The 17,123-nt window shown below is 36.2% G+C and overlaps 1 protein-coding gene across 1 annotated transcript in view; it reads right to left on the bottom strand.

Moving 5' to 3' along the window:
- DNTT (DNA nucleotidylexotransferase) overlaps window positions 1–8,389 on the bottom strand; it is an 86,515-nt gene extending 78,126 nt beyond the window's left edge. The window contains exons 1-2 of the mRNA XM_027710892.2: window positions 8,187–8,389; window positions 4,788–4,962 (exon numbers count right to left, since the gene is read on the bottom strand). Of these exons, the coding sequence (XP_027566693.1) occupies window positions 4,788–4,962; window positions 8,187–8,389 (378 nt within the window). The remainder of the gene's footprint in view (window positions 1–4,787; window positions 4,963–8,186) is intronic.
- Window positions 8,390–17,123: the final 8,734 nt, after the last annotated feature.

Below are 17,123 nucleotides of genomic sequence, written 5' to 3'. Positions count from 1 at the left end.
TTAATCAGTAAGAGTTTTGTGTTTAACTAGAGGGACTTGATTATATATAACAACAGAAGAAACTTTGGAGAGAAAACAGCAAAAACATCTATCAAACAGTAAGTACTGCAGTCTGACTTTTAGGGAATATTATGATGCCTGTATGAGAACTATAGAGATGATCTATCAGCAGTAGAACATGAGCAGGATTTATATTGCTTATTGGTGGGAAAACCAGATGGGAAAAAATTGTTTGTACAGATTATGGGACAAACCTAAGTTCCATCAATAGCAGTTACAGCGTAGAACAGTGTGGGGAATCCTGGAAACTCACTACATCAAAAACAATTTCTAGTACTGAGAAGAAACAACTACAGCGATGAGAAAAATATAAGCATTAAAATTCCTTCTTTTTTTTTTTTTCAGATTACTACATGAAAATGAAATTATGGTACACTGCACAGGGGCAACCACTGAAAAATTTCCAAATGTGGGCTACTTAATCACTAGAGCTAGTCCAAGTTTGTACCCCATATCCAGGCTGCAGTAACGGTGAATGTCACTTGCTACTCCTTCACAGTGACATTTTACACATGGCATAAGCAGAAAAATCAGTCCGTACCACTAACATCAGTTTGTACAGCAGAGAGGCTTCATTACAGAATTAATCTTGTGGAGGACTACTTTGCCCTTTGTCAAATTATTTTTTTTAACACACAAAGAAGTATAATGACACAGGGAAATAACAGAGAGAAAATGAAGCAGCAGTGAATAAGGTGCACAGATACAACCAGCCAGCAGCTTTGTAAAGTCCAGACAGCATTAATCAAATAATAAAGTCCACTGATACCCAGCATTTTACGAAGAGGTGGCAGCCAGTTTATAAGTTTCGTTTTATTTTCTGGGGAACTCTGACTGACAGTATGAAGAATCTCTTCCATTAGTTGCAGTCTCTCTCTTTCAGAAGAAAACAGAGTGAAAGGCCTCAGAAAATGTTAAATATGGGTTGCCTGACACACGATAAGGCAAGGGATCAAAAGATGGCACTTCCTTTTCCTAATGTGGAGGAAAATCCTTTGTTCAAAGAAGTAAGTCTCTTTTGCTTTCTAGGAGAAAAAAACCAAAACAAAAAAACCAAACCAAACAAAAAAACCAAACTCAACCGAAACAACAAAAGAAAAACAACAAACAAAAAACCAACTAAAAACACAAACAAACTAAATAACTACAAACTTTTGGGTCCTAACTGAGGAAAAGGCAGAAAAGATGGAGTCACAGCACAGTTCTTAGGGCTGCTGAATGTGCCAAGCCCGTTATGGTTCTCTTCCTTTCTTTCTGTCCCTCTGAAAGCTTCCCCTTTGCCTCTTTCTTTTCCATTACCCAGGAAACAGCTGTACTTTCTAGCACGTGGGGATGCCCTTGCGTACATCTCAATGTCCATGTCCTGCTATTGTCAAGAAGACCCATCTGCTTGTGGTGGTAAAGGTGCCTCTGGACAAAGACGTACATTTGCCAGAGAAATATTTTGAATTCCCTTTAAAGCGGATGTTCAGCTACTGCATTTCCAAAAACTATTAAATTAAATGATGGCTATTAAATATAAAAGTCAACTGTTACCAAATGAATCAATAATAATTCAGACCATCTTAGATCTGGTCAACCAGTCTTTTATACTCTATAAATCATTAACATCAGAGTATCTCTCGGATCATTCGCAACCACAGAAAGATGTACTTTAATGACAATTGTAATTAGTATGTTAGCTAATGGTCTGTAACTCTGACTTTATTCCCCTTGTTTTGCATGGAGAAGGGCATTTCTTTCCAGTAATGCATTAAAACAAATGTCCTGAATGAAGAATGACCTTCCAAATAGGCTTCCTTAAGATCTGAAAGATGAAATCTTACTGCTATTGATATTAATGGGAATTTTACTGCTAACTACATATGGATGAGATTTCACCCAAAACATCCCCCCACTGCAATCCATTCCTTTTACCTCAAAACCTTCATGATGTAGCCCGAGTTCAAGGTTTGTTAATTCACTTTCATTTCACATTTTACAAGTCTGACATAATGGACCAAATTTGTCTTCAGTGAAACTCCAATTAAATTGCATTATGTATGAGTTCAGTCTAGTACTTAAAAAGAAAATTAACCTTTAGTTCACACCTTCCTTGTTTCTCAAGGAAGAAAAAAAAATTAGCATGGTGACACTGCAACAATAAAATTATTTTTAAATTTGCTGCACTTCCATAATCCTCTCTGGTTTTTTTCCTTGTTTGCTTTACAAAAATGTTTGTTACTTTAAAGCAAATATATAATTAAGATTGGTCTTAACTATAAGCTTTAAAGTTAACGGTATAGCTGTCACTGGCTTCTGTATTGTACTCTACATTTATTAGCATGAAATTTTTATGTTGCAATAAAAACAGAAGCTCTTACTTACAGAGCCAGTCTCAAAGTATAATAATCATCTCCTGACAGTTCTGGTACCTTTTGCGGAAGTTTATGCTTCAGTACTCCAAAAGGACTTTTATATAAAAAGAAAACTAAGGCAGCGAACTTCTCATTGACTAAAACAAACAAACAAACAAAAAAAATATGGAGGAGTTTTGGAGAAAGACAAAGACATTTCTTGCTTTGAAAAGAAAAAAAATTTATGAAAAGACATTTCCTGAGGTATCTGAATTTAGAGATCTTCATGCAGTGCTGAAATTAAGAATGTATATAAAAAGTAATTCAATTTATTTTTAATGCTGATGTGAAACTCTCAGCAAAGTTCACAGGATTTCGCTCATGTTTCTGATTTATTTCTTGTTTAGAGAAGTTCTTTGCATTCCCTGAATTTATATTTTTATGGCCTGTGAGATAACATAATGCAGTAGTTACAAGGATTCCTTTTTTTTTTCTTTTTATATTAATTTCTTTGGTCTATTCTCCCTACAGCACATTCACTGAAAATATTAGAAATACACTGCAAAAATATTTCATTGGAAGGATTTCAAATATAAACACATATTCTGTCATGGAATCATGCTGAGTCTGAGAGCGACAGCTGCATCTGGTGTATTCACGCCCCCCACACACACACTCCAACCCACAGCGTTATTAAACAGTAATTCTTTTATGTAAAAACCTGGAAAATAATTTCTGGCAATAAAAATGAAAGATGACTGAAAAAGATAATCAGGAGCTACAGTTTTTCTTGGGGAAGGGTGGCATTTAGGAATCATCCTTCCTAATCTAAACATCAGGATGAAGAAGCAGTCAACAGTGCAATATTGCTGTTGAATATTCAGGCATTCTCTGCCTCACAGGAAGCACACGCTGCAGATCCTGCCACGGTTCCAGCATTTGCAGTTACCACTTTGCAGTGGGGTCACCGTTCACAAAGAGCCTAATCCAGACCCTCAGAAATCAGCAGGAATCCCTCATTTTACTTCACAGAGTTTTAGACCAATCTTGTAGCTCTCTTGCCACGTGAATTAATTTCTTCACCACGGCAAGTCCATCACTGTGAAGCTCAAGTGCTTGCAGAACAGGGGCACAGGTTCATCCTGCTGCCACACACAGCCTATTCCCTGGCCCAGTGGCATGTGCTGTCACCATGCATGGTGTGCTGTCACCATGCAGCATGCCCAGGCATCCCTACCAAACCCTCATCATTTACTGTTTGTACTGGGGGTATTGAATACCACTGTTTCTCACTATGCTCCAGTCCAAGAAATTAGAGATGATTTTGTCAGATATAGATCAGAGGAAAACTTCATCATCCGTTGCTCCAAGGTCAAACACCATTCATCAAATCATCAATATAATAAAACTTCCTTTCTCTTAGCACAATTTTATTTGATGGTGCCAAGTTTGTAAATGCATGTCCACAGACTACAGCAGCCTTCATTTCACAGGTCCTTCAAGGACCCAGCTGTTAGCTGATCACCTCACAACAGCAAAAGTTTTAATACTTTTGCATTGTTTTGAGGAGGCAAAGTATTCCATCAAAAGCCCATTACAATACACTTCTCTCAGTGGGATATCTACCATGATATTGAAGTATTTGAACAAATACCACAAGTACCAAAACCGCAGCAAGAGACTCATTGATGGATATTTTGCCTTTAGTAGCACTCTTTTTTTTTTTTTTTTAATACAAGAATGGTGCATGTTTTATGATAACTTTTACCGGCTGATAAAGTTGGGGTTGTTCAGCCTCTTCAGGCTCTGGAAAGACTGAACAGCAGCCTTCCAGTACCTAAAAGGTGTTACAAGAGAGCTGGACAGAGAATTTTGACAAGGGCATGTAGTGACAGGACAAGGGGTAATGGCTTTAAACTGACAGAGGAGAGATTTGAATTAGATTTAAAGAAGGAATTCTTTACATGACAGTGGCGAGACAGTTCTCCAGAGAAGTTGTGTATGCCCCATCCCTGGAAGTGTTCAAGGCCAGGTTGGGTGGGACTTTAAGCAACCTGGTCTAGTGGAAGATGACCCTGCCCATGGCAAGACAGTGGGAGTTAGATGATCTTTCAGCCCAAACCACTCTGTGATTGTGTATTACCAGTTTGTAACACATGCTGACATAGTAACTTCACATTACCAGACACTGATAGAGAAGGTATGGAAGATGTTTTCAATCCCTTAAAACCGTGTGAATTGCTCATGTAAACTTCAGGGGGAAAAAAGTTCAAATTCAAAAAAATTCAGAAATTATATCACAAGTATATATGGTTTAGGTTAAATTAAAAAAGAAATTTGCAGCAGCTCATTTTGAATGTTACTGTATTCACACTGCAGGATCTCTCTTACCATGAGACGATACTTCATTTCTGAATCAACTGGTCTTCCTGCTTCCATGCAGGCTGTAAACCAGGAGATATCCAGTAGTTCAAACCTGGAGCTGTCACCCACAGCCTGTCCTTTCAGCCAGTCCAGCACCTCCAAGTAAGAGTTGTTCTCAGCCACAATATGAGTGACAGAGTCACTGTCAGGAAGCACACAAAAATATTTCTTTTTTTTCCTGAATCCAATGGTACACAGATACAGAGCTGTTATTTCCATATTTACTTACCATCTACTTCCTGAAAATTGCAGTATATATTGTATGTTAGGATGTGGGAAGCAGTTATGTTTTCATATCACCATAAATCTATTCCAGTCACTGACTCTGTTTTGAGGAAAGACTATAGTCTGACAGCTCCTGTAAGTGCAACATTTTCTTTCTTTCAGCATCATTTACCTTCCATAAGGCACTACCCTAATACACATTCTTTGCAACTCTGAAAATATTTAGCTTGCACAAGCAGTACCATAATGAAAAGGCCGCTTGATGATACCTGACAGCCCCTTCCCAACATTTCTCATTAATGAGTGAAAGCTTTGCAATATTAAGTTTGTTAATGATAATTATTTAAAGCTTTAAAGCTAGTAATATATTTTTGAATATTTAAGTTTTCTGTACTTACATGAAGCTCTTTACATATGGCACTGTCAAATGTTCATTAATTAAATCTTATGAATAACATGCTCCATCTAAACACCACTTCCTTGCTGCCAAGCCTCTTACAAAACTGATAGTTTAGTAAATATAAAATTTGCAACTTCAGTTGTTGTTCAATAGACTATATGGTGTACATTGCCTAAAAGTATGGTAGCACAAAGGTTATTGAAGTAAATATGGGTTGGTGTACTAGAATAACACTGGAAAGGATCACATGATTAAAAAGACACACTTCTGTACCTGTCACAGGAAAATAATGGACAGGGACAAAGTTATATTTCAGAAAAAGATTACATACATACTTGGCATGACCTGTAATCTTTTATCTGGCCTACTGATATTTCTCAGCAATTTTAGAAAACTACTAACTTGACAGGAAGTTTTGAATGATTCTGAATGTTCCCTCTCCCCACACATCCCATGAGGGTGCTGTCACACAGAAAGCCAGCAGAGATAATGTAGAAAATTCTTTATTTTCAAGGAATTTGTAGGACCTCAGTATCTCTGAAGTATATGTCAACATTAACTCCTATCATTCAACAGATTCCTAAACTTCTTGGGGGAAAAGCACAGACAGATAGTGTCACTATTTGACACTATTTTTATAGAAGTAAAGTTATAATTGTAACATAAGTTATTTTGATGGCAGCCACCTCCATTTGCAAGCCTCTGTGACCTCCTGCTAGCCCATGTTGGTGACAGCCTCGTGCATATACAGTAAATTTCAAACAGAGCTGACAGATTGCTTTGCAACCCCTCTGTAACACCTGGAGAAGTTAAGCCATCAACCCGTCCAAGCAGACAGGGCACCACTGGTAGAGACAGCTGGTTAGCAAGACTTCAAAAATTATGTGTGCTGTTAAAGGCAGGCTGCACAACCTTTCAAAGCAAAGTACTTTCCAGAAGACCAATAATAAAAAAAAAAAAAAAAACTGTGACCCTTGTTCAAGCAAATAATCACTGAATTCATCAAGTCATGAAAGCAAAATGAAAAGTACTGAAATCACTCCACAGAAAATTGTTATCAAATAACTCTTTAATGTAATAGACATACTATTTTTTGGAAATATAAGAAAGGTACTGAACATACTATACTTCAGAAACATGAAAATTGTCATGATATAGCACAGCTTTTTTCTCTCCACATAGTGGAACGTGAAGAGTAGAGTTCATTGAAAAAGAATAAATCCCAATTTACTTTATTCTAAAAGATTCCAAATGTAAATAAAGTGAATCTCCATTAAATACTGCTTGGTTTATTATTATTTAACCCTGCTAAGTCCTACTTTAATTAAACTGTCACATCTTTACTTGAGTAAAAAAAAACACACAAAAAACAGTTAGAGACATAGAACTTCTGCTTCCTGTGGTTTATTTCACTTCATATAAAATATTCATATGTAATGTATTTGTAGCAAGCTGCAGATCTGGGAACTTTGCCATCACTATCCTCACAGTAGCAGTTTAGCTTCTGTGCACCAGTTTCCTCTGGTACCTGTACAGCTGTGCTTTTTTCTTGGCACAGAACATAACAAATTTAACATTTCCTCTGGCATTTTCAAAACCAAAAACCAACAGTTAAATAGTTCTGTTTTATCCAGTAGCAGCTAAGATGACATTAAATATAACACCTGCTCATGCAACTTACAGAAGTCTGAAATATTGACAATAAATATCTGTGTGTCAAAGCAGTCCAGGTAAAGCCTCTGTTCAGTCCTCAACAGATTGTTAATGTGGGATTCAGAACAGCACACTTTATTTTTTTTCCCCAAGAATCCAATTAGTTTTGTATCAGATGCTAATTGCCTGCTTCTGTTCAATACCTACTTGAATCTTGCTTTACAAATTATTTTATCCTCCCTTCTTTCTCAGGCTTTCAAAGTTGATGAGATTGAAAAAATCAGTGGAAATGAGCTTTAATAGGGAGCATCCAGTTGTATACTATCTTGATACAGTTACATGATCAATATTTGGTTTTCCTTCAGCTACACAGTAATGTAGCTTTTGGAAAACTGTATAATGATATAACTAGCACTCATGTAAAGCTCTGTTTGGATGAAGGCTTCCTTCAGAATGAGTTGGATTATTGAAACACCACCAGACAAATCTGCAGGTGGAGTATATTTTTACTCTAAAATGCTCCATCTGTCATATTTTACTCCTAAACTTTTTTTCTCCAGTGCTCTTCCAAATTGTACCACAGTGTAAGCCAGTAACATTGAGACTCACATCAGGGTACTACAAAAAGATTAAATACTATAATATCAGTCAATGACATAAAGAAATACCCACCTCAACCCATCACATTTTCCATTCCTGTATATTTAGGGGTTTTTTTTGTTTTAGAAATTGACCATGAAGTTTAGATTAATTTTAACCTGACTTCAAGGGGGACATAAACAACGGCTGATTTACATGAGCTTAAGATGTGGTTCATATGTAGAAGCATTAAAATTGACAGACTTAAGAGAAATTAGAACTACAGATTTTAAAAGTAAAAAATCAGAAATTTTGCTAAGGTTTGTGCTCTCCCTGCTCTCTGCTCAGAAGACAACAGAAATGAACCACACACTAGGAACAGCCATTGAAATCCTAAAGCATCTTTATAGTGGGAAGAGCAAAGTATATCCACCAAATACATAGGCAAATACTTCAATTACAGTCACGTGTATGACTGCATTGTTATTTCAAAACACACATTTTCCTACCTTAGCTCATTTTCTACTCTGAAACCTTTTCTTCTTGCCAGCTCTGTCAAAAACATCCTTCTGGTTATCCCCATCTTCCTCTGCATAATAAAAATTACAAACTTAGTAAATTTTATTTCATAACTGCAGGAAAGTTTTGGGGAATATAACCCCTTCTGTCTCTTCCTGTGGGAGATTACACCTGAAGCTTTGATTTTATCCATGATGCAAAGGTAGAAGTGCTTTCACTTGAGTTAAATGGAGATAACATGCTTTCTGCCAGGCAGCAGCTGTATTTAATGTCACCACCCATTGAAGTAATTGTCTTGTTTTCCTTCTGAAATCAAAAACAGGTGCTACACAAGCAGAAACATCACTTGATCTCTACCAGCTGGGACTTCTTGCACAGAAATACTCCAGACAGGTGCAAAAAATGCTTTCATTCCTTTAAGCAGCCATTGCCTATAAAGACTTTATCCAAATAATATTGATAATAGTAAAATTATCTGAAAACATCAACCAGGTCTTCAGCTGTTTTAATGGTCCAGTTCCATCAATTTCTACTTTCAAATCTTTTCCAAATCTCCCTTCTCCATATCACAGAGCACATTAATTCACTAAATTACATTCCATTTACTAGGAAAAAAAATTTGCCTATTTTTAGCCAGGAACTATATTTTAGAATACAACCAAATAACAGTACACAAATATGTTGTAGAATAGCCCACACACTAGCTACTTCTGTGTAATTAACTGGATTAAAAAGGAATCTTATTTTATGAGAGCAAAGGAAAAATAGCTTTTGAAATTAAATTTATAATAAACCAAGTCCTTTTCTGTTTTGTTATTAAAGCAACAAAAGAAAAATCATTAGAGATGTGTTTAAATGTACCTTTACCACACATTGCCAATATTGCTCTCTACTTTTACCCTGCAATGCACTGCTATCTGTGGCAGTTACAGAAGCGAAACATAACTACCTTTTTGCTTTTAAGCACCCAGTGACCTAAAAACAGCTACAGAGGAGATGATGGAGGCTATGTACCATCCTGGCCTAGATTATGGGGTATTGCTCACCACAGAACTACACTAAAGTTTGTTGCCAACGTTGTGTTGGATCCAGTTAGGTATGTCCCCGAATTTCTGTTAGAGCAAGGTGAGCACAAACAACCAGGTTTACAGCATGTGCATCTATTTCAGCACAAATCTACTTCAGTGGTAAATATCCCCCTTCCCATGTCAAGATTGATTTTTATTTTTAGTGCAGCAGAGAATTTGGATTTTATCAGTCCTTCAGAACACGTCAGAAATGTTATATCTTACAATTCTCATTGCTCATGTCCAGGAAGCAAGGTGGAAAAATCCCTGCCTAAGTCAGTCTATCAATTTTATTTTCAGTCATTTTATCACAGATGGATATAGAACCTGAGTTTCAGGAAAATGAGTCAAAACCTGTTTCCTGCAATTATGGCCATGAGTTTAAAATTAAATTGTAAAAGTATTACTGACATTTTCCAAGCCCTATGCTCTTACTGCTTCAACTGTATTATTGCAGATATAAAGAAACATGTTTCATCAAAATAGAAACTAACCATCAAAAATTAATATAGAGCTTTCAGTTCTGGGGTCTTCCTGAGGGCATGAAGAAAATATATACACAGTGCAGTATATAGATTAGACTCCATTCATTTCTTCCCTTGCCTAAGGATAACCCAGAAGCCAATATATCTATTCCTCTTTCAAATTCATAACATTAAAATTGTCAAAATAAATCATTTCAAGGTTATTTTGAAATTATATGAGATATTTTCATAGGAACTGGAAAATGGACAAGCAGACTTTAAGAGGCTTAAGCAAAAAAATAGCAGCAAGGAAGAAAAAAATTAATAGTGATGGATCTAGCATTAAGGCTGAGCAATCTGTTTTGGTTGTTCCACGTCTTTTTTCCAGACTTCTTATCAACTACTGAATACTGGTCACTTCCCTGTTTAGAGCTTTCCTAGTCTTGGTGAAACACTTTATCTCAAGCCCCACAAGGAATAATGCATTTGAGAGCAGATTCTTTACATATGTTAAACAAAGTTTTATTTTATGTTATAATTAATTCAGTGCTCTAAAACATGTAAATATAATTTTCCCCCGTGTAACATCAATATGCTCAGTGCCAGTAAAATCCTTCTGGCATGAATAACAAGTTATTATTCCTCTGTGTTACTGTTATAAGTCTTAAATCAGATTTTCAAGAGTATTTAGGTGCCAAAAAGCTGCAAACAGAGACCTAGTGGGATATTCAAAATATCTAAGCAACCTAGGCACTCGGCTCCTTTGGAAATCAGTTTCTGGCTTTGAACCTACTGCAAAGAGATTTTCTCTAATAAACACAGTATAATATCATGGAAAAGTCTCTGCCAATGATGCAATTTTATTAAGTGTACCTTCTAAAATTAACAGGATTTCCACATCGCAGGTGAATGAATATCCTACTCTCCTGCATTATATTATAATATTTTTGACATACCAAAGAAAGCAGAATATGCATCAGGGAGAGAGCAAATACAGCAGAGAAAAAGCATCTCTCTTATTTATGACAAAGGAAAAGTATCCTCTTGTCTGAGTCATGACACCACATATGATTAGTGGCCTAAACCCACAGAAACTTGCAGAAATGTTTCCATCTCATTTCAATCTCCTGGAGTTCAGAGTATTTCACATCCCTCAAGAGGAATACAGAACAGTTTCATGTTCTTGCTGCAGATCAGTTTTGCACACTATCAAAGGCAAAGATTAAGAATGAGATGTACACAAATATTGATGGCCATTTAAGTAGACATCTTTCATCGCTTGTGATGTTGAAGCCAACAACAGCATCCCCAACCATCCTCAAACAGTGTCTTGTACCTCAGCCTGAAGCCAGAGTACTGATCCAGCTTCAAAGGGGGTTCTTTGGGAAGAAAAGTGCAGGAACACACAATTTCTGGAAAGCACAGTTCAGATCGTCTGAATTTCAGCATTCACATATGCTTTCACTGCACCTTCTTGATTACTGTCAGTCTTTTAGTGCCCTGCTTTCAAGTGAACTGCATTGTAAATATTTTATAAAATGTTACTTGACAATTTCACGTAGCTTTCATGTGAGGAATGGTGAAAGGTGCTTTTAATACACAGCTGCAGTCTGCTAACCTTCAGAGAAAGCATCTCTCAGGTACCACCAATAAAAATCAGAGAAGTGATTGCTGGAATACTTTTTTATTTCACATAAATAACAGTCTCTCACACAGTGTTGTTTCACAATGATTACTCTTTCTTCGCCTTTTTATTTTAAAAATGTACTATTTTAGCACTTTCCAATTAACAATTTCATGGAAATTTTTTTATCCTTCTGACATTTGTTTTTGTCCAGATATTTTCCATGACTTTACTTTTGTTTAAATTCTGGATTTCTTGGATGCTAAGCATTCCCTTTGCTGTTTATACCTGTCCTAACAATCTCTGAATGCCTAAAAATCCTATGGGAAATGTTTTTCCTGATTTAAAAAATTAATTCTCTCACATCTCCTTTTATAGTTTCAAGCTGTGGTAGGGGAGGTTCATTTTGGACATTAGGAGGAATTTCATCTCAGAAAGGGTGATTAAACATTGGAAAGGACTGCCCAGGGAGGTGCTGGAGTCGCTGTCCCTGGAGGTGTTTAAAAAAGACTGGACATGACACTTAGTACAATGGACCAGTTGACCAGGTGGTGTTCAGTCAAAGATTGGGCTCAGTCTCTGAGGTCTTCTCCAATCTAATTGATTCTGTAGTATTTATATTCTTTGAACTACTAGAACATTTTCAGGGGACAACTCTGAGGTATGCGTGCTTGAATTATTCACATCAAAGATGATAAAATCAATAAGATGGCCAGATGACCGAGAATTTTGAAAAGCTGATTAAATGATAATATGCTTTGAATGTGCTTACTTGGCTTTATGATGGTATCTGGCATGTAAGATACAGCAGACTTAGAGAGGACACAAAACTTTTTATTTGCTGCCATTGATGTACAATATTTCTCATGTATATGGTCAGAATAGCTGCTTATTATCTTTTCCGTTTTTTAGTCCCTAATTGGAGATGAAAACCTGAGTAAAAAGAATTTATTTAGCAACATCTCTCAAATCAGACCAAGAGCTGACAGCTTGTTTAATTTACTGTATACACAGATATTCTAGAAAGAGTTTGTTCTTCTAAGCCCTTTCTGAGGAAACTTGGGAAGAGCAATGTCACAGTGCTGAATAATCAAGCAGAGCAAAAGGGTTCTCCCATACAGCATAGGGAAAACTAATTGGTAACAAATCCTGGCAGGAGCTACTTCCTCACATCAATATGCCTATATTCCCTAGAAACTATTATTTTCACTCTTCCTTCAGTCTCTCTGTTCAGTAACAAGGTTTACAATTGCTCTCTTTAGTTACTCTGCTTATGGTAGCTGCTGTTCCTTGTTGTGATTGTTATTGGAATATTCTTTGATTTTTTTTTCTGCTGGTACATCAATGGTTTTCTTTATACTGTAGTCTCATGAGAGCCCCATGAACCTTTCAGCAACAAGCAGAGTCATATCTGCATAATCCCATCAATATACATGGTCCAGCAGGTCATTTGACAATTATGCATCTCTCCCAAACATAGTTTACAAAGATAAATCTGTCTCCATAATGAGCACCATTTATTTAGACAGTCACATTTATCTCATTGTTAGTATTAAAGACATTTCCATGAATTAATACCAAACAACCTTCCAGAGAGAAGCTACACAAATGGGGTTGCATGGTCCATATTCAGGCAGCTGTAAAGATTATTTACCTCAACAATGACCCAGTGAAGTTTCTGTGAGCATTTCAGAAACTTCTTATATAACCATATAATACTAGAAATTAATACAGTTATAATAAAAATTCTTATCTTTCATTACCTTATAAAGAAGCCTTATGTCCTCCCCTGCTCCTCTAGTAGGACACATCTAAATTGTTTGTGTCTTTTTTAATTAGTTATGATAGTTACTAGGTGGTAGAATTGATGCACCTTGCAGTAACACTGCAGCATTTCTAGATCTATTTACACCACAGAATATACAAACAGGAGAATGTGTGAGATTTATGACTTCTACATTTAGAGATAGTAAAGCATGATGCATTTAATAAAAGTAGATGTAATTAAACCAAAATATTGGAAACTGGAAAAGGCTATTGCTGTCATTCACAATAAGGCTACTGCCATGATTCACAAAAAGCTTTTGACTATACATTCAATTTTAAGTGGTAAGGAAAGCTTCTTTAGCTTGCAGTTCCCACATCATCAAGCTGAGGAGATAATTAGACCAGGTAATATAAAAGAGAGAAGTAAATAAGAGTAAGTACTATAGATAGTGTTGTTGCAGAGGGAAGAAAAACTTATGAATAATATTATGCGATATGTTGCCTTCTCAAAAATTTTTGCAAATCACACCAAGGTAAGAGAGTTTGAGTAAAATCAACAGGTAACAACTAACAGCACGCTGAGTCCTGACAGAGCTCTTCCTGCACACTCCACTGAAGTAAGCTGTAGAAAAAAATCAGAGCCAGCATCAGAGAAGCTGAAGGAATTGCTGATCAGGATTAGACATTTCTTTGTGTTATCTACAGAGAGAAAACAAAACAGATGTTCATCCGAGTGATGTGTTGAGAATTTTGCAGGTGAAGGAAAAATCAATTAGAAGCCTTTTCTTATCCTAGAAATTTGAACTGAAGGAAGCTGAAAAGCAGAGTGGAATGAAGCAGAATTCTCACCTTTTTGATTTATTGAGGTTCACAGTTCCACTAATGTGGAACTAATTACAGCAGAAGTAACATAACTGGGTAATTAATTCATAGCAGAAAACTTAGCATTATCCAGCAGAAGTTTTTTAACCCAAAACACTCTTGACAGAGTTTACACAAAAGCATTCTTTCCATTTCTTATTGACTTCACCTAATAATTTGGCAGCTCCCTGGAGTATCACAAAATATTTGCACATTTTTTATTTTTTTATTATTCATGGCTCTACCTTTAGCTACAATGACGGGGTTTTCTTCAGCTTCATAGAAATTTATTTCTCCAAGCCACCAGCAATGCTTTTTTCAGGTTATCTCAAGATTTGCTTCCCTTGATTTATCTTGCAGAAAGTTCAATATTACTAAATCAATTCAAAGTTGCAATAGCCCCTAGAAACCCTGTCCCAGTGTAGCATTGCATGTTTACTTAGCTGTGAACATATGTTGATCTATCTTTATTAAAAAAATACACTGTAGCTAGACATTTTTGAGAAAACAGCCTTCAGAGTCACTGACTCTTTAAATGACAGATGCAAGTCTCATGCCATTATTTTATGATGCACACCTACTTATTAGAAAATTCCATCCTAAGTTTTGACGCATTTTTATACTATTCAAAGAGATAGGACAATTCCATCTAATTGAACTAGTTGTATTATGAGCTTTACTCCTCTTTCCTGTGTTTACTGCTGCAGAGAGGATTCAGTTTTAAGAAATGAAAGTTAATTTCTGTCTATGTGAAAAGTCAGACTCGACGTAGTATCACAAAACTATTAATCAAGCTGGTAATTCAGTATTTAAGTGACAAATCACAAGACCACATCATACTGAAGAACTTTACTAGAAAGCTTCAATGTCTTTCCTTCCCATAAGCCTTCCTATATCCTTCTGGTTTTCTGTTCCTATGCTAAACTAATTATTAGCATATATTGTGAAGCATGACAGCAGGAAGGATATAAAGCAGGTAAATATATTTGTAAATGCTGATCTGTTACAACAATTTACTCAAAATTTTATTAAAAATACATGCTATTTTTAGTCACTGCATTTCTTGATGTTATTAAGAACACAATTCAATAGTTTTCCTTTGCTGCTGGCAAATCATTATGAGGTTTACAATGCATTAGATGTCATCAATACAAGCATAATAAACAAAATAGAGGCTAAATTTGTCTGTGAAACTGTGTTATATGTGGGATTACAGAGCTGTAAAATCAGGTCACATCGGAGGAGAGAAAGGCCTAAATGCTGAGACTGTGCTAATGGTTATGAAAAGCAGGTACCAGTAGGTGCCAGAATTACCATATAGCCCAGAAAAAATATTTTGACAACATTACTATGCACGTGTTTTCAAAATCCAGTCAGCTCATTCCCTGATACTCTGGGCTGCTCTTCTACAAGCTTGAGTCAAGCACCAGAGAAGTGACAACCTATCACTCAAGCTTTCACTGTCCAAAGCAAATAAGAGAATTTGGAGAAAATCCCTGTATACACTTAGGCCAGACCACTGATTTACTTACATGAGGTGCTGGGGAAAATACTGCTTTTTCTCTCTTACAGCCTTACCCATCAGTCTGTGCTCCACAGACTCATCACACAGAGCACCTGAATATCTCGACATAACACACACAGCAACTGCACAATAACCTTCAAAGAATGAGGAAGGTATGGGTATAACAACATATAGAGACTACAGCTTTGACAGCTGTAAATGAACATGTATCAAAACCTTGTCAAGAAGTAAAGGTATGTGGAGGAAGATACTCCAGTACTACTGAACTACATAGATTAAAATAACGATATAAGATGTAGTCATGCTTTTTAAAGTATGGAAAAGTAACACAAGATGTCTCTTGTAAGCATAATGAAATCTTATGTTAGCAAAATGGGACATGATATATAAACTGTATACATGGGGGGGTGTATATAAGAGTCATAATCACTGAACCATGCATTTAACGTTGATAAAATTATATTTTGCTAGCAATATGTGTCTACAAAAAATATGGTGATTCCATCATCACGTGTAGGCATCTAATAAGGTACAAAATGTGTCATTTTGCACAACCCACAGAGGGAAAAGTCCATGTATATTTTCATACATCAGTAAATCCAGAAAATTCTCTGTCACATGTAATTATTTGTACAGGATATCTTTCTTTTTATACAGATGCAATGGCTTCCTGGTTCCTTATTTCACTTGTATATAGGTTGTGTGAGTTAAAATGTTTTCTTTATCCTTTTCTGCACATTCTACAGGTGTTGAAAACAAGGAAAGAGGTTGGGATGGGGACACACAGACGCAACAGGGGACAGAGCGGGGGCAGAACTGCGGGCAATTATGCTCAGCTTAGAGGGCTGAAAGAAAAGGGTCAAACCAACTTTTCAAGAGCCCTTACTGTTCTGGTTGTAAACAACATAGTGAAAGGAAAATGAACATAAATATTTCTTGATGAATACTGACGGAGGGAGGTTAAAGAAACTACCTAAACAAAACTGTAAGAGTGAATGTTTCTGAGAGGGAATTAAAAAAAAAAAAAATCACATTTAAGGGAGAAAATATTAGAGGAAGTAATATTCTCCATTTTGATGCAGTGAGTGGAAAAAGATGGCTCTGTCCAGAACAGTTTCTGAGTAGAAAGGATTTGATGATGATACAGGACATTAACAAATACCCTAAAGAGCTATTCCCTGGTAGACCTTGTCAAATAAAAGTTGAAAGGTATCAAAAATATCTTCACAGCATTTGCATTTAATTGTAAATTGTGTATGTACATACTATATACTTACACAATTTTGTCTCTTTAGTTCTGTATAAAATGATTTTGACCAAGTATTAAAGATACAGTTCTAACAGTTACATTTAGTAATTGTTGGGGAAAACGCTCTTTAGCAACTATTTCTACATATTCTCTTCACTATTCACTGGTCAAACCCAACAGACAACAAAACATAAACCCACCGACCTTTGTGGTGAGATGCACATGCTCCCTCCTGCTTCACAGCAAACCACAACAGGATCACCTCATGCTACCTCCACAGCTGCACTACCCACAAGCATGTTACAGGACAAATACCAGTGCAAACAAGCAGCAGTACAATGTAGAAAGGTAAAGGTGAGAGGCAGAAACC

Source organism: Pipra filicauda, unplaced genomic scaffold, assembly GCF_003945595.2.
Source record: "Pipra filicauda isolate LSUMZ 115617 unplaced genomic scaffold, ASM394559v2 scaffold15_size4787011_pilon, whole genome shotgun sequence".
In the NCBI taxonomy this organism is placed as follows: domain Eukaryota; kingdom Metazoa; phylum Chordata; class Aves; order Passeriformes; family Pipridae; genus Pipra; species Pipra filicauda.
Note: the sequence above shows the minus strand (reverse complement) of the source record. Positions and strands in the feature narration are given on the sequence as shown.